At 41.0% G+C, this 18513-nt stretch overlaps 1 protein-coding gene across 1 annotated transcript; it reads right to left on the bottom strand.

Annotated features, from left to right (window-relative positions):
* Positions 1–988: 988 nt before the first annotated feature.
* Positions 989–17887, bottom strand: LOC143326970 (N-terminal EF-hand calcium-binding protein 1-like). The gene is made up of 12 exons (XM_076741063.1): positions 17571–17887; positions 14029–14053; positions 9676–9784; positions 8778–8803; positions 8339–8436; positions 5462–5720; positions 5193–5272; positions 3994–4047; positions 3674–3786; positions 3416–3493; positions 3142–3233; positions 989–2210 (listed from the first exon to the last, which is right to left on the bottom strand). The coding sequence occupies exons 1-12, from the start codon at positions 17685–17687 to the stop codon at positions 2182–2184; spliced, it is 1080 nt and encodes a 359-aa protein (XP_076597178.1). The 5' UTR covers positions 17688–17887; the 3' UTR covers positions 989–2181.
* Between the last annotated feature and the right edge of the window lie 626 nt (positions 17888–18513).

Below are 18513 nucleotides of genomic sequence, written 5' to 3'. Positions count from 1 at the left end.
AACGACACAAGAATTTCTCTCCATGAGAGGCTGCAGCTGTAAAAGGCCTCCTGCGTCCACCATCTTCACTTCCTACGGTTTCCCTCAAAGAGAAACCTTTCCATTTACTCTTTTTATGCTCTTTAGGTTTCATTGGAATCACATGAGGCATGTTAATAGAATTTACATATGAAGCACTTAGTATACTTTCAACTGCTGTAATGTGAGGAAACATTACACTGGCCTATTTTCAATGTCTAAATATCCACTTATGGCTAACAAGTGCAAGCACACAACAATACAGTGTTAGTACTTAAAGGAAATCCTCATATGAGTTATTTTGTGCATAGATTATGTAGAAAGAGGCACAAAGTCCAGAACTTCCGCAGCTTAAACTGCTTATTTTAGAGTACTCTGGGATAAAGATGTCAAATATAACTTGATGCGTATGTATTATTAAGACAATATAGAGTGAATGTGAGCTGTCAGCTGCTGCAGGTGGAAACTTTGGGCTTAAATTTTCTGGGTTAGACATGTTTCAGGCTGTGTTTTAGGAGAGAGAATCAGCTGAAAGACTGAACAGACTCTGAAGAGTGAAAAGCGGCCAAAAGACCCAGATTCAACACAAGGTGGGCTTGACATTGTTCCATTGTTTTTAGGCCGTTTCTCGAAGGTGCCAGCCGCTGATATCACGAGTTCATATTTGCAAAAAGGATTTCAGTCTGTCAGTCTTCTTCAGCCAAGGAGAAGGAAAATAATTTCCTCTTTTTTCACCTTCTTTGCTGCCACATGCAAATTGGTTTCTAATGAAATTTAAAGATGAAATCCAGGCTAAAACCCATTATTTACTCACTAATCATTTATATATTTGCAATTAAATTTGGTTACAGTGATAAGCATAAACACAATATGAGGTGGCTGCTGAATACTGTGGACCATTTCAAACTCACAAATCTACTTAGAAATATCCGTGTTTTTTAGATTATTAGATCACATTTCAGGGGGACAATTATTGCACAAGTCATTGACTTTATTTCATGCCAGAAAACGAACATAGCATCCACATAACAACTGTATATTCTTCATAAAAGAAATGATAAACACTTCAAAGAAACACATTCATTCCTCCTCAGAGCCACCAAAGCTCAACATACTATCATACTGTACATTTACCAATGTTCTACAACACTTACAGCTGTCATTAATTACTGTACACAATCTGAATAGACTTTCTTTGCAATGGCATTACACTGAACAGTTTATGCTTTATTTCTGTACTCAAAATATAAACCTCTATTTGAGTGTGCTGTACCGTCAAACTCTTCTGATTACACACTGCACATGTAAAATAATGGCTTTTGAGTTTTATTTCTAGAGTGACAGTACAGGCAAACTGCAGAATTATTTGGTTAATCGTTATCGTCTGCTAATGTCTCTCTACACATCAGTGCAGCTCTTGGCTCGTTATAACACCAGTTAATTCTACATTTTCAACAAATCTACAATGAATATCCATTCTTCACAATTAGGTCCATGTTTCGTGTTTTTCTAAAGTGCAGGAGTGACACACGGATGACAAAAGTTTAGATGCGGACCGTAATTGTTCTACCTAATGGCTGTCTAACCCATCAACGAAAAGACGATCGGAAGCAAAGCTTTGAAGGAGACAAAATGCACAATACCACAGAGAGAACAAGGGGAAATGCAGGTTAACCCTTCCACTAATTCTGTTTCTGTCCGTATTTAAGAGTGACTGATGGATAGTGACAGATGGACAGATCAGTTTTCATTCACGTGTTTCTATTTTTGTGGCATCACTGACATTATATCTACTCTAAGATGTAATTTTGATTGAAATAAACTAGCACTGAGAAATAAGAAGTCATGCAGATCTTTTTTTTTTCTATTAAACCAGAAGCAAGAAATGTGCCAGCACTGTTGAATGAATTGGCAAAGATCCTGACCACACACTGAAATATTACATTACCGAAATTCTTTCTCTCCCAAGGTTTTCATTTGTTTCACTGACTGTTTTATCCAAGTGGTCTTCTTTTCTGTAACTTCGGACAAACGCTTTGCAAAAACAATCCTGGCCATGCCATGAGGAAAAAGTGGACATCAAAGAATGAAAAAGATAAAACGATCATATAATCGCCTCTTCTTCCTGCTTTTATTGTGTTGAATAGCAGCAGCTTTGCTCTGTCAGTTGTTGTTCATGATCCACCAGGAAGCTGTTAAATGAGGCAATAATGAAGCATCAGTGTTTTTATGCTCTTTGCTTGAAATAATGCAAATCAGTAAAAATAACAGTAAATATAAATGGGTTTTAGTTTTTTTCTTAAAAACAAAATGACCTAAGATTTTAATTCATTATCTAACACAGTATACTGTATCTCACACGCTCAGCCTGATTTTGTGCAGCGGAAATATGATGTAAAGAGGATGTGAACACGAGACTGACATACAGGACTGTCAGATTTGAAGTTTATGTGGCAATTTACACATCCAGCAGGTACAGAGCAACATCATTTGTAGTGATGTTTCTGGGCAAAAAGTTCAATATTCACTCGGCTTTTAGCTCTGTTTTGGTCCACACTCAGGAGGTTTCTTTAGCAGCTAAATGCTCCGCTGTGTTCACCTGCTAGTTGCTAACTTGTACGTTATTTGGCATCGGGCAGGTGGCACACAGAGGGTTTATCAGAGCTTTTTAGCTCCTGCTCTGTCTCAATATTACCCTGATGAGAGCGGTGTGAGCAAACCAAAACAGTAAACAGTCCAGAAAACCAAAACAATGAGCTGAGAGAAGCTGCAACACTCTGTTAGAGCTGAGGGGAACTGCAGAGTCAGGTGATAATTATCTGTGGGTTTGTGATTACGGGTAACTCCTTTCATATACACATAGTCATTTGATCCTTTGCTATTCTAAAAATATTGATTTTAGCAGCTTTAATATTACAGGGTATCTGTAAAGCACCTGAATTCTCCCAGTTATTCTCCCAGAAAGACTTTAACTACAAATCAGATCTTATATTTCAGCACATAATATTTATCATTATTTCATAAAACTAGCAAGTCAATCAAACTGGATTTGTGTGAGATTTTGTACTTGAAAAAGCAGCTTTCATTAAGCTAGAGATGAAAGTTTAAGGGTCTGGTTTCTACCTGGAAGGAGCATAGTGGACACCATCTCCGGCTCTTCCAGCGAGTCGATAATGCAGCGCTGGAAGGTCTTACTGATGGACGACTGCAGGTAGCTGAGAGGAAAGAGGCACGAAAAGGATGAGACTGTCATCCGCCTTTCAGCAAGGCAATAAGGCTTCAAAGAGAGCCGTGAGCAGCTTGGTGTGCTGTGCAAATTTCAGTGCAGCAAATTGAAATTGAAATTCTCAGAACGTGTTTTCTAGCCTAACATGCCATGACGCCCTTCTGATCCTACCTCATCCAGGAGAGACGGTCCTGCCAAAATTCGTACATGATGAAGCAGGATCTGTCTGGCAGGTTCTGGACTGAAACACTAAACACACAGAGAGAGAGAGAGAGAGAGAGAGAGAGAGAGAGAGAGAGAGAGAGAGAGAGGGCAGTGGAGGTTATATCATATGTTTGGGAAAATTGAAGCAATTTGAAATGGCTGCATGAAATCACAACAGAGATCCTGAGGCAAACGAAATACACCGAGGCAAACAAAGGGACATACTGCAGGTTGTTTAGCTGGCTGCAAGTGGCATCAGTGTAGATTTTAAGAGCTTGCTGAAACTGGTCCACATCCCTCTCCTTCACAGACATCTGTCTCTGGACCAGAAGTATGTTCTAGAGGGGGTGGGGGAGAAAACAAACCAGAGTCATAATCACATCTTCAGATGACATCAACGAATTAGGCTCATTAAGGATTTTTGATGCAGAAATGACTTCCAGCTATTCAAAAATATCATATACAAATCAAATACATTAAAAAAACATGCATGGGACACCTCAACAACAGCAATAAATATATATTTCAGCACACGCTGGACTCACCGATTTATACGTCCCTGCCAATGTGTCCTCTTTGAGAGGTTCAAGATGTGGACTCTGAAAATGGGGGCATAAATATTTCAGTTAGCCACGGGCAGAACAAGAATTAGCAGCAGAACAGGCTCGACCGAATCAAGAAAAAGTTACAGCCTCTGGTTACAGTCTGTCACAATATGTTGGCTTTCACAAGAAAGAAACGGCCATATTCATTCAGCCACACTGCAGCCCCGAGAACGCTTGTTCTACAATGTTCTTGTCTGCATGACTGAGATAAGAAAATGTCATTATTAGTGTATTAGCAGGCTAGCTTATTATCCTAAAGCAATGATATGTAATCTTGGAAAATGTCTCGTATATAATCATAATAAAAAAAAACATTAGTTGAAGAAATTCAAAACATCTGAACACGTCTGTGTTATCCAGGAGCACCAACAACAAACAATCTGAATCTACAACACAAAAGCATCAATATCTGTTAGTAGTGTCGAGTTTTCAATCAGGCGCTGTGTCTCAAGCTTTTTCTGAGTCCAGTTTGAGTGAAGCACAGCGTGTGTGCACAGGATGATACCTTCTGCATGACATTCAGTGTGTGTGTAGTTCAATGTACAGTCAGCCTCCACACCCACATGCACTTTGTACAAATCATCCTCTCTGACAGCATGTTGGATCTCGTACTGCAGGGCAGACTCTGTACATATCTGCAAACCCGCAGCAGGGCTCATACGGTCTGCTTGACATTTCTGTCTGTAACAGCTGAGCCTCAGTGGTTAGATGTGATCCTCACAAAGAGCAATTCTTCCTTGTCGTTGCATCAAACCCTTTGGCAGCAATTGTTAGTCTTTCTAACAAATGAAACTGAAACTGGAACATGGTTGTGTCAACCTCAGCAGAGTCGGGCTGATGTGGCCTTGTGGCGCCCACTCTTTGGAGGATATACGACACTGAAATAGTTTAAATTCTCATTAAGATTTTTAATAACAGAGATGGGATTCCTCTAACCTTTGATTTTCTTTGGACCTGTTTTTTTCATTAAAGCCATTATTGGGATGAACTTGATGACAGGGATAGATCAACATTTTGAAAAAAATGCACATTAGCTCTCTTGCTGAGAGTTAGATTGATACCACTCTCATGTCTACCAGCAGACAGTTAGCTTAGCTTAGCATAAACACCAGAAGCACAAAAAGAGATTTCATACAAACCTCACACTCCAGTTTGTCTATGAGCTGCTCCAGCTGGTTGATCTGGGAGCCCCAGTGGTTGTCTGGCTCCACGCTGACCCCTGACCCCAAAAACACAACATCAACACAACACAGGACATCTGAACAATGACAATCAAAGTGATGCATGTTTTGTTTTGGATGACCTCCCCCTGATCCCAGTCGCTTGCAATATTCCCTTGGAGGTGTCCAGCATCTTGCCAGACTTTTGCCCTGATCAGGTTTACCTCCACTATCTTCCTGAAACATACCTGTGGTGAGCATGCCAGAGTAGGGGTCAGTAGGGGAGAGACACATGTTCTTCTGGATGCGTCTGCCGGGGCGTTTGGCCACCCTCTGGATAGGCAGGTCCTCGGGCTTCTTCACTACCCTCCTCCCTGTGCAGCCCTGGTCATGAACAGCCTCCATAGCGCAGTCCAGTGATGACTGAAGGGACTGCAGCTGGGTGGTGGTCTCCCTCAGCAGGAAGCGTGTCACAAACTGACCCAGCACTGATGAGCCCTGATACTCCTGAATGGAGGAGGAAGAGTAAAAATGAAGGGAAAGAATCAGCTTTGATGCAGGGAAAACATGAAATTAGCCTTCAATCCATCCTTCTTTAATTTCTTACATTATCTTTAGTCCGAGATATGTTTGTGTTTTCGTAGCTGACATGATGGACCTGCCTGCCTGTTAATGAACTGTGACACATGAAGAAAAAGCCGCAAGCTGAGATTTTTAGTTGGTGCTACATTCAGCTTTTTAAGCATTTGCTTCTCAGATGATAAGATCTTCAATTATCAGGTATCTTATCGCAGTTATATCTTCAGAAGAACCAAGTTAAATAGCATTAATCCCACCTGTTAAAAACAAAAGAGAAGTAAACACAGAAACATGCACGCTGTGAACGTGTCACTGCGTAAATTACGCTGAACTAATGAATGCAAAGCAGACAAAGTGATAATGGACTATTCCATGAACTGGAAAATGATATTATGGTAATGCATGGATGCCTGGTGCTGAGATCTCTCCGAGAACATTTGATGCAGTATCTGCTGTTTTGCTTGCCTGTTTTTCTGATGTATAATGAATGCCGTCACCCTCAGCAGAACCCAGCAGTGCAGTCAAATACAGTCAAAAAAGAAAATGACAGGGAGACATTTGAAAAATGACCAGCGAGCTTATTGGGATCCTTGTTTCTATGTGCTCTGTTTCTCAGCAGCAGAGACGCTGAGTAATGGACCTCAGTGCTTTTCTCAATTTCTCTTTCCTTTCATTTCCAGAAAAAAAACACCACAGCGGATGTTTTCTTTTTATCTTGGGGCACCACAACAACACATCTTAGTCTGTTGATTTCATCACTTTACTGCTCGTTTTTCCAGGCATTATGAAAGCATAATAAACTGGAGTTCGTGTAAAAGTGTTACCCATGGTTTTGCACCAAGTCTACCATCTAACTCCTTATGTTAGATGGTAGTCTTGGTGATAATTGAACACAACTACAGGATCAGTTTCTTTAGCAACAACAATTTTAGAAATAAGGCAGATCTCAGGATGACTAAAAAAAGCATCTGCTCTTCAGGGCAAAGAAAGCTTTTTGACTGACTAATAGCAACATGAAAAATGCATGAGCTGTAGGAAGGCACGGGTGATATAGAGACGGGAAAAGTACAAGAGGAAGAGGGAAAAAAAAGCAGACAGGAAGACAGTGTCGGAGAAGATGGATGTACAGTGAAAGGAGATAAAACAGGGAGAAGAGAATGTGCCTGAGTGAATAATGGACTCGGATTAAAAAAGATGGAAAGAAACTGAAAGAGAAGGAGATCAGAGCTGAAAAACGGCCGTGTGTTTGTGGTGCAGTTATGTGGAGGACATCCTACGTCAGATCAGCTGGACAGCTGGGGGGGTTTGTCAGCCTCAGTTACTGTCACCTTCGCTCTACTGTCGCCCTATGTTCTCTCTCTTAATATCATCAGTACCACCCACTTCCTGCACTGCAGGGAAAATAAGTCGCCACAAAAAAATGAGCCAACCTCAGTGGAAGTTTGCACCCAGATCCAAGCATCTACCCTTCACAGTCCACACATGCTTCTCCTCCCTTGCCAAACAGAAATAAATATTCACCAGCTGGCTTAACGTGGAAGGTTAGGTCAGATCGATGGAGAGTGAGCTGAGCTATTGATTATGTCTTAGTAGAAGTTCTTTGATGTTGATCTGGTTTCGGTATGTGCCTGAGCCAACATGATTACAGGCCTGCATGTCTGGGGCAGACTCTTTAATCCCCTCGACATCTCAATGGAATATGTACAGTACACGGTTCTGCTCAACCAGGTTTCATAACAGGATCTCATAACGCTCTAATTAGCATGTTTCACAAGTCAAGGCTGGTGATTTGATGAGATACTGTGCCTCATTATCTGGGAATACACGTAAAAGAAACATTGGTGCCAAAGTTTCGCTCTTTTGAACTGAACGGCATTGATCTCTACCGCTGCTCCAAAACCCTTTTTTTCTTTACTTTGCAATAAAGAAACCAAAGATATGCAAACTTAGTGAAAACATGTTAAGATACTGAATACTTGTTTTAAATAAAAAGCCCCAAAATACTCAATATAATGTCAAATGGCCAAAGCAATGTAACCAACGCTATCATGTGAAGAGGTAGATGAGTAAACAGCAGTAATAGCAGGAACTATGCTGCCGGAGCAAAACCACTAAGAAGACAAAAGCGTCTGCTTGGTTTGTCCATTCTGGGCTACTGTAGAAACATGGCAGTGGCAAAAACTAATTGTTATTTTCAGGTAAACTAATAAACTAATGAAAATATACTTATGAACATTGTAGCTCAATGTCCTCCATAGAAATTAATATCTCTACAACATCTACACCATCCTCTTCAGAGGCAGAGTCATGCTGGCAGGTTTCCTTTCTTCTGCAACGTTGCCACAGCACAGTGATCTCAAAGACGTCTCAGGGGGTTTCAAACTGACAGCTGAGGCGCAAACAAAAACTTGTCTGAACGCTTGGAGGCATGAAGGATGCTTACAAATGTTCTGAAAGCTGTTGAAATGGACGATAGTGTGCTGGTGTCAAGTTGCATTTGAAGTGGTGCAAAATTTAAGACCATGGTGAAAGCCATCGTGACCCACCTCTTTAGTTTTATCCATGGCCTTCAAAATGGCCACGTTCAGCTTTTCCAGAGCGGACAGGACGCTGACGTATTCTCCCAGATGTGGAGTGAAGTACTCTGGAGGAAAAGAAGATTTCTTAAACAACGTGCTTTGTGTCTGATCAGCATGCTGATCAGTGCGTTTTTCCACAAGAGGGACATAAATCAATATGACACTCATGACATTAATTCGAATTAAAGTAGTTTGGCTACTGATCGCTGAGTCACTGAGACTGAGGCATGCTTGTGTTTAATTTATAGTCATCATCAGACAGATTTAGCCAATAGCAACAGCTAAAACCATGAAAAATTGGGCTTTTGGGATACATGAAGTTGATGTTATGTGCTGTCTGTAAAATTTTAGGAGGAGTTTTATTAGCAAAGTCAGTAAAATAAAGCAAGAAGGACACATCAATTACCTGAGAGTTTGTCTATGTCCAGGTTGCTGAGAGGAAATGGGAAGAAGAAAAAAAGAGACATGTTAATAAAGAGATGTCACTGGGAGGCCAGAGATACTTTTGTTAGTAAAAACAGTCCAGTTTTTTTGTCTGTTTTAGCTGTAAATTAATGACACTCCACCAGCTTCATCTGCCCTTTATGTGTAGTGCTACTTAACAAATGCTATCATGCTAACACAGTGAGATCAGATGGTGAAGATTACACCTGTGCACATTATACCTGCTTAATGTCAGCATGTTGGCACTGTCACTGTGTGCATGTTAGCATGCCAATGTTAGCATCTAGCTCAAAGCACAGTGTCAGCCCCTAGCATAGCTGGAGACACAAGGCAGTACAAATTTTCACTACTGATCTCTGAGGGGCGTTTAGGCAAGGCACTAAACACAGGATCATAAGCACCTTGCAAATAAAAATAAAAGCACTTTTACAGCACAGAAAGAACAGTATAGTATATATATATCAGTGATGCTAGTAGCACACTGTGATATCTCGTGTTTATTTCATCAGTGTTGTTGCCCACAGACACAGCAAAGAACGGCCTTGTGGCTATTGTTTTTTTATGGCACAAAACATTTTTCAAGTTCTTTATTGGCCAAGTATGTGTACACGTACAAGGAACTTGATTCAGTTTAACTATGAGGTGGTGGCACAGGCAGATGTTTATATAATCTTGCTCATCAGTGTACAGAGTGCTGCAGACTCTTGAGCTTTCATGCCAGAATTAAGGCTCTCTATGGAATATTGACATCATCTTCATTGAAGTGAGGTGTTGACACCTCACTGCCAGGCAGCAAGAGAGCAGGAGGGGCTACAGATGGCAGGGGAGTTGGAGGACGTCCAGAAGGAAAATGAGCTTACTCTGTCTGCTGCCTGTCGATGGAGTAATACAGCTCCCGCATCTGCTCGTCAGTGAGGATACCATCAGTGAAGTACGACTGGAACTCCTCCAAGGACAGCTTCCCGTCGTCTGAAAGGAGGCAAAAAATAAAAGCTCACTGTCGCCTGAGAGTTTTTTATCACCTTAATGAAGTTTGTTCATCATTCAATATGATGAAATTAGGCCACTTTGGTTTCACAGCACTAAATTAATTCCTGTGATAAGCTCAGAGGTGCTGCTGCAAATGAAAACACTTAACATCAGTTGGCATGATCCCAAAATGTGTCTTTATGAAGCTTTAAAACGTCCGTCAAGGACAAAACTTTAGGCAAAAAAAAAATACACCTAGAGGACTTTCCCATAAAACAAAACTGAACTTTGTAGTAATTTCCGCTTGTCCCCCTCCATTATTGTGGTGTATTATTAGGTGTTAGCGATGTGATTTATTTGAAAATCCAATTTACAGTAATAATGACCTAACTGAGAAACACATAATCAAACAATAGAGCTGCTTTTATTTCCTCACAGCTGAAAACTGAAACTGCAAAATAATTCACCCACTGTTTTCATTTCTGCTCCAAATCATTTCTCCCATTACAATTTTGACTCAATCACATAAACACAATTTGCACATGAACCAGTCTTATCAGATTGTGTAGTTAACGGCAGCTCAGAAGGTAAGCATGGTCCACCTCTGATTAGCAGCGTGCTGCAGGGCCTCCGGGGTCCTGAGGAAATTGGGAGCCGGGATTGAGGGCTAGTTTGAACAGTCAGAGCTCAATAGCACACAAACCATGATAATGAGATATTGCCTCCATCTCGCCAGCTTTGCTCTGTAAGCACTGAAACCTTTGGAGACCCGGCTCTGAGATCGCCGCCAGGAAACGGAGCTCAGACTGATAGGCCTGAGCCAACAATAAATCATATCATCTGTTAGTTTGTCAGAACTATTTTGACTTCCTGCCAGCATACACAGTGGACTCTGGACATCATGCGTTTACAGCAAAGGCTTGTTAGCAAAACAACACATTGTTGCTTTATCACTAATCTTGCATAGGGATCATACCCTTAAGATGGAAATCCGCGTGTCTGCTGAACATTTGTTGTGGTCTAGCGATGTTAAACTTCAGCTGGAAGATGAATCTATTAGCGAGGGCAGAATTCTAATTCTTTTCTCAGACTTCCCTGTAAAAATCTTCTTTCCACATGATGGAGGAGTAAACACAATCTGTTGCACCTCTGACTCATTCTACAGCCGTCTCCATCAGAGTGGCTTTGGTGGAGATTCACACCCAATTAGACAGCTGAATACAAGTTACGGAGCAGCTCAGATGGCATAATATGCAAGTGTTTCTCAAAGAGCAGAGCTGCACTGGTAGAATGGCTGAGCTTGAGGCTACAGACAGACTCACTTATATTTCTGTATTCATGACTCTTGCGGCAGACGCTTAGCCAAACCTTAACCACAACATAAAACGGGATGATTTGCTACCTTTTTCTGTTTCATATCCATTTGAAAAACAACTATGTGAATACAGAGATTTTGCAGCAACTAGTCCAGAGGCTTCGTGACTAACAAATGTCAATACGCCCCTATCTGCAGGGAAATTAAAGTGTTGTTCAGGTGGATGATAAATCAGTACCTCCCCAGAAGTGAGGCAGCTAACCCGCTTTAATTGTCTCGCTTCACAGTGAATAAAACCGCCGCAAATCTCTCCCTGTACTGAAGCTCGTATCTTTCCAGGAACGTTTTTTCTTGAGGGAATCCTAAAGCTAAAAGTGCTAACACCGAAGCAGCACCAATAATTCATGAAGCCCAAAAGTGCAATTCAGGAGAATATGAGAGATAAGAATAGAAAGAGTAGACACCGACAATAAACAACTCAATTTACAGATGTCAGGTGAACCAAGTCGATTCTCATTATTGCTGCAGTATATTTAGGTAAAAAATAAATGCGCCAAATTTCAGGTGTCAAAACTTTGCTTGGATTAATTGATGGAGTCATGTTGTTGTTGCTAAAATAGCGATTGGATAGAGGGCAGCTGAGTATCGGCTTCTCACAAACTACTGGTAATGTTACTCTCTTCCACCCGGAGGTGGAGCACTTTGGTACATCACTGCATCCTGAGAGGACTCTGCTGTCGTCTCCAAACCTGTCTGCTACAGCACTGAACACAGCATTTACTAAAAAACTGCAAGTGAACAAGTATGTGAGGCAGAAACCTCCCAGTGATGCTAACTGTCCAGAGAGTCCAGAGAGACCTTTCAGGTCCTCCTCCTTGTATACAAAGCCAAGCCACGTTGCTAAATCCCTTGTTCACTATTTGTCTTCAAGAACACTGCGATCATCTGCTGATGGTCCATTGGTTTCCAGCAACAGCCAGAAGAAAATCAGGGATGCAGCTTTTGTTCATTACGCCCAAAAGCTTTGGAACACAATACCTACAGATATCAGGGTATCTATGCTGTAAAGCACTTTGAGCTGCAATTCCTGTATGAAGGGTGATATACACATAAAGTTCAGTATTGTTATTATTAGTATTATTATATAGTAAAAAAAAGATTTTGTCTGTTATAAAACTAGTGCTTTATGTGAAATCAATCAATAGCCTTGACGAATCGTTTTTCAGCTCACTGCTTGTCGTAACAATTCAGCCCAGATAAAGATACTTAGATCTGTTTCTTTGTTTTTTTGGATTCTAATATCACTGATGGCACTCATCATCTCGGTACACTGTGAAGCCTCGTGTACATCTCTGAGCTCAGTGTGCAGCAACATAAATGTATTTGAAACTAATCTGAACACAAGTCTTCTGAGTAAAAGCTTTCAGGATCTACTTTATATTCTTGTAGCCTTACAGTTGTTTTCTTGTGCTTTTAAAAATTTAATTCCTCATTACAATAGTGTGGAGGAATAAAGTGTAGTTGGTTGGTAGCCAGCCCTCATTATGTGGTAAATCTGCAGTGCTCGAGGAGTATCATGGCAGCCCACTCAGTGCTGATTGGTAGGGAGCGCTTTCCTCTTGGGCGCACGACTCAGTGAGTTTGTGAAGACGAGAACCAAAGCGGAGCTGCAACTGAAGATAACTACCACAAACATGAGGCAGAGTTCTCGCCTCTCCTTTTATCTTCCTTCTCTCTACGAAGAGTGAAAAATAAAAGCTTTGTGCGAGCATTGGGGGACGGTGGGTGGAAAGAAAGAACATAAGGAGCAAATGTGAGACTTCATAAAAATGTAATATAAATCTTTTACTTACTGAGTCAACATCTATTTCTATTAAACCGTCACACCCCTGTTGTGTTTTCAGCCAGTAATTTACAAAGCTATCACCTGAGATGAGACACAACTTGAAGAGATGAAAATCCACCCACCCTTTTCCTTCTGTCTTCTTCAGGTTCTTCACAACAGCAAAGAAATGATCATTTTTTTATGGGCCCTTTGATAATTCACCAACTTTTTTATTCTATCTTAAATATCAAGCCCAAAGCCCACCCCACCACAACCACTGCTCACAGCAGCACATGTTGCATCATTAAATCCTGCTCTTACGTAACACATCCACTGTCCTCCTGAGAAAAAACAATCAGAGTTTGGAGATACTCTACATGCATTAATCACTTGCCCCTTTCGCATTTTGAGTTCCATTAAATGGAGATGCTGTGCATGAATAAAAAATTAAAGCAAAAACATTTTCCTGTTTGTCAGCACTGTTTTTCATGCACAGCTGAACGCTCTGTGTTTTCCCCGGGGATATTTAGGGAGGGGGGATTTCCTTTGAAGTAAAGAGTGGATTTAAATGTAACCCTGTAACACATTAATCAAATGAAACAGTGACAAGTTTGCAGAGGGACTACATTAAAGCTACATTAGGTGCAAATCTGCAGTGAAGATTTGGAGTTATTTGCTACTACTGAGGAAAACAGCACAGGCCATATTTACTCTATAGGAAGATTACTTACAGTACAAATCAGTGTGTTCGTGTTCTCACTGAGCATATACAGTATCTTTGGATATCACTGAGATGAGCATTGCATGGTGAGCCCTATCAAATCCATCACAAAACCAAAAAGATGCATCTGCACCTGGACTTTGTTTGGTTATTTATGTCCATTCTACCTGGATCTCTCAAATATCAGAAAGATATTTCCACCAGGGTCACATAAATCCCTCAAAGTCAGAACAGGGCGCCTGTCTCAACAGAGCCATCAAAGTTGTGCCTTTTTTGTCACGGGGTGCATCTCATTTTTATGTGCAGCGACTCCTTCAAAGAGATTTTTAATTGGGTTTTAATCAGCCGTATAATCTAATTACCTGCTTATTTTCCTTACTCACCATTTTTGTCTGCCCGGCGGAATATCTGCAAGAAGAGGAGAGGATCATGTTAGGGTTTTTAGTTTGGAGTGCAGGCAGAAATGACTCAAGACAGTGGAAAAAAATTAAAAACATACATCAAAAGGATCTGACATTTGGGGCATTTAAGAGGAGGAACAGTATCTTCATGCCGTAATAATACATTTTTATAATCTGAGAACAAATGCAACACAGATGCAAAGATTTGTGCCACAAATGTGAGGCAATCCATCTGCATAAGAACATTTTTTATTTTTTTTTTGACAAACTGCTGCTTCTTCATGCACAGGAGAACATTTAAGAGGAGCTGCAATTTCCGCATTTCAATAACAAAAGAGACTTGAGACATCTCAGGAAATGAAACGCTGACATTTATGTGCACCCATGAGGAGCTTTGGAATGAGAGCTTTTATGTTATTTTTCCTCTCCGGCACTGAGAACAATCCTGCTGCTTTGAGATATTTGCAGGGTTTTGCGCAAAATCTACAAGCAGCAATCCTCTGTGTTCATTAATTTACGCTGTAAAATCATACATAATACATAATATCTTCATTCTCATCACCGCGTAACACCGAACCTGTGACGAGTCAGATCTGTCTGTGGAGTGTGAGGTGTTGTTTGTGAGAAAACAGTAGCACCCTTTTTTTTCCTAGTTGATCATGGTGTGTGAACCAGTAAGTCCGAGTGGCTGTTTGATTAACTGTATCATCAGAGTGGAGCAGCGCACTCACTCCCAGCTGTCACCTTTCGAGCACAGCGGAGTGTGAAGGCCTGGACACGCTCTGCTCACATCCCATTCTTTAATGACACCACCCCCCCTCCATTCAAGACACATCTACTGAGCCTCACTGAAATCTATTACAAGAAATAATGGTTCTGAACATTTGCAACAGAATTAGAAAGACTGAATATGTCTGGAACCCAGAACACATTCTGTCTTCATGGTCCAATTCAGGATGCACTTAAAGGATTTTACCAGTGTGTCTGCAAATCATGTACATTTAGCATCCCCCACTATTTCAGGCAAACACTGGTTTCCATTCAGTCCTGTATCAAAATCATTTGGCAGGCTTCATTATGTTGTGCAATCAATCACAGTGATCGCTCAAGTCTGCTTTCATTTATTTCAAAGTTCCACTATCACTGCAGTTTAAGGCCAGATTGACTAGAAAAGTCTGCACCGCCTCTCCTCAAAACAACCATGTCATACTGACAACAATAGATCAGACACTACAAAACATTAAATGTAGCAGTATGTGAATAGTGAATGTGTGGAGCCCTGAAACTGACTAAAAGCTGTAAAGGTATCAGATAAGTCAACAGTACAATTGAAAACATCAGTCAAAAAACACGCATCTGCTAATCTTTTAAAATAGTCTGTCACCAAGGATTAAATTCATTATTAATACCTGACAGTACTCTTCAACCTGCATCAAGGTACAGGAAAGCTTTCAAGCTGTTATTTATGTCAACACATTGACAACATGACATTCCTGCAGTGTCCATACCCTAAAACCATTCAGAATATCTGTGATAAGTTAAAATGAGCCAAAATATCAGCCTGCATGGTGTATCAGTCAAACACAAAACACAAACAAAGGATAGTTGTCATCTGAGGGATGGAGGATTTGTAGTGAGTGGACTGAACCATTCAAAACAACTGGTATGATCCTTTAACATCTGACGTTTGGATGCAGGTGATGCCTGGAGGCTGCCCAGCACTGTCAATCTCCCTAAACCATAAAAGCTGATGCAAGCATTCTGTCCAGGACACGTCAGAGGAAGCCAGCAGGGAGCTGCTCCATAAAATCTGGGAAACAAATTGAGAGCAATAAACATTGGCTCTGGAGAGACTGGAGATTTACTGGCCTTTATTCCTCCTTTGTGCTTTTAAGTGGGAGGTTGCTGGACTCATCCCACAGAGCAAATGAAGTTCTCCTTAAAGCAACACGGATGCTGCTCAGTTGTAATTTCTCTCTCAGCCAGTCCCCGGGGCCTGTTAATATGTCCAACTGAACACAATAAAACTAGTAACTGACAGTCGCTGAACATCTACAGAAAGGCTCTGAATGAAATGCTTCCCATCAGCCTCTGAAGCAAATTATTATCTCTAAAAGAGCTGCAAAACACTCCTCAGGGATGTAAAAGCTAACAGCCTTCACACAACTGTGAGCCTTTTAAATCAGGCAATGAGTCCTTCAACTTGTCTAATTATATAGACAAACATCCTTCTTTTTTTAGAGATGCAGACGAAAAAAAAACACAAAAAGCTTCCTCAAGTGTAAGTGAGCCGTAATGAGAGCGTGCAGAGGAAGGAAAGCACAAACGAGGCTCAGCTTTCTGTAAAATACTGAGCACCAGCATGATTTAGTTGTGAGGAAGTCAGAGGAATGAGACGGAACAGAACCAGTGCAGGTCGTTTGACAAGTTGCCTTCCAGCGATCGCACTCTTAATTTATGCAGCTATTAAAGAATAAATGACCATCCATTAGCTGCTGTAATAGGTTCAGTGAAGAAATGCCAGTTTGGACGTTATGCAGCGTTGGGCTAGAGAGAATGGATGTTAACTGCATTTAAAGCAAATGCGTACTCGCTGCAGTCTAATGCTTCCCTCGCTGGCCAATAATCTGCCTCCAGGAAACTGGAGAATTGCATTTACAGCCGGCTGTCAGGGAGTCTAAGGCTGGGAAATGATGCTGCTTGTATTATCTGGTGCCCTCAGAAAACCAGAGGCAAAGCAGCCACAAGGGCTCCAAACATAAAGCAATGGCTTACAACATGATACTGCATGCACAGACTAGCATTCACATCTCTTACATGGAGGGTTCACCTGCAACTGCTTTCGTACTGTAGCAAAAAGAGGAAGACCTAGAGTTTGAGAATATATCTGTCATGTCAGTCTAACTCTGTCAACTATGGAAGCTGCATCCTGCTTAAATCAGTCACAGTTTGAGATCTTTCTATTTTTACGTGTGGTTGGAGCTGTGTGAAGGGAAGGCTGCTCGTTAAAGATGTAGAGCATATCATGTTTAATATAGGCACTATGCATGTTTTATCTAGGGTACGATCAACATCATGACTCACATCATCCATTAACACATGAAAAAAAGAGCCAAATTAACAGAAGCACAGTGTAAGGCTTCGCAGGTTAAGAAGGTGAAACATTTGTGTGTCACATGACTCACATGACTCACATGTCTCTTCTGTTATTCACGCACTAATGGCCATACACTCACCTTTCTTACATAATAGAGCTGCTGCACATCAAGCACATGTGAATGAGAGGCTGGCAAGCATTACCTCAGTATGAACCATTCATAAAGAGCAGGATGAAGGACAGTGGGTTAGTCATGCTGTGGCTTTGTAAGACGACCCTCCAAGAGGTGGACATGAGCAAAACACAAAATCATGCTTATAATTAACCAAAAATATCAACAAAAGGCTAATTGACAAGGAATGAATTCTGAAGCTATAATACCTCTCAGGGCGGTAAAAAAAAACAAAAAAAAACTGAGTGTACTCACATCCTGAACGAGAGAGATGCCTTGATTTTGGTTGTGGTCAAGCTCCTGCTGCTTTCTCAAGTGTTCGTGCTTGGCGGACTGAAGACACATGGTTATCATCTCTGTGCAGGCCAGCATCTTGCTGCTTTCGATGCGATCTCTACCTTGCTTTCAAAGAAAACGGATCCTGCCTCTGTGTTTTCACTCTGGGGAGCCTTTGTCCTCGTCGGGGGTGGATGGGGGATGATGCTGTCGGTGCTGTGATCCAGTCGGGATGGAGGTGGACTCAGCCTGCTGCCCTCTGCCTGCACGACGACGACAGCAGCGGAGAAAAAAACACTCCCCCTCCACACGACCAGCAGCAATGATTCATAAAAGCCCAGAGAAGGCACCATCTGCTGGTGGAGAGCACACTCTGTTAGACAAACAGTTCATTACAGGCTGATGAGGGGAGTGAGGAGGACAGAGGACAGGAATGAACAAAGAAAGGAGGACAGGCTGTATTTAGACATCAGCTGTGCTGTCATATATTCAATATTCTGAATGTTATATTCCCATAAGGATTTTAAAGTGAGTTCATGTGTTTCTATAATTGCTTAATCATTGGAGTAATGTGAGAATTCATGGACTGTGAAATTAAAACCTGTATTTGTCACATTTATAATGTTAATATTCTTTTAGAATACTTAAATCTTATTCAGTGTATTATTATTATTATTATTATAAACACAGGTATTAAGAAGTTTTTAGGCATTTATTAATGTATTTGTAAGCATGTATTTGTAGCTCTATAGCATCTATAACTGTTTAGAATGAAGAGAGGAATGATTGATAACGCAGTATTACACAGATGTTTAAGTGTTTATACACATTTAAATCATCCACAAACAGTTTCTGAATGTGTTCAAAACTGATGAGGACATGTTGAGCGTCAGGTTTTTTATTCTTGAGCCGGAAACAGTTT

Source organism: Chaetodon auriga, chromosome 10 (genome assembly GCF_051107435.1).
Source record: "Chaetodon auriga isolate fChaAug3 chromosome 10, fChaAug3.hap1, whole genome shotgun sequence".
Taxonomy (NCBI): Eukaryota; Metazoa; Chordata; class Actinopteri; order Chaetodontiformes; family Chaetodontidae; genus Chaetodon; species Chaetodon auriga.
This window is presented reverse-complemented; position numbering and strand designations above follow the sequence as displayed.

Coding starts and splice junctions, on each gene's coding strand:
- LOC143326970 (XM_076741063.1), bottom strand. CDS start 17,687: ATGCTGGCCTGCACAGAGATGATAACCATGTGTCTTCAGTCCGCCAAG. Junction 14,054..17,570: donor GCATCTCTCTCGTTCAGGAT/GTGAGTACACTC, acceptor CTCTTCTTGCAG/ATATTCCGCCGGGCAGACAA. Junction 8,437..8,777: donor GGACATAGACAAACTCTCAG/GTAATTGATGTG, acceptor CTTTTCCTCCAG/AGTACTTCACTCCACATCTG.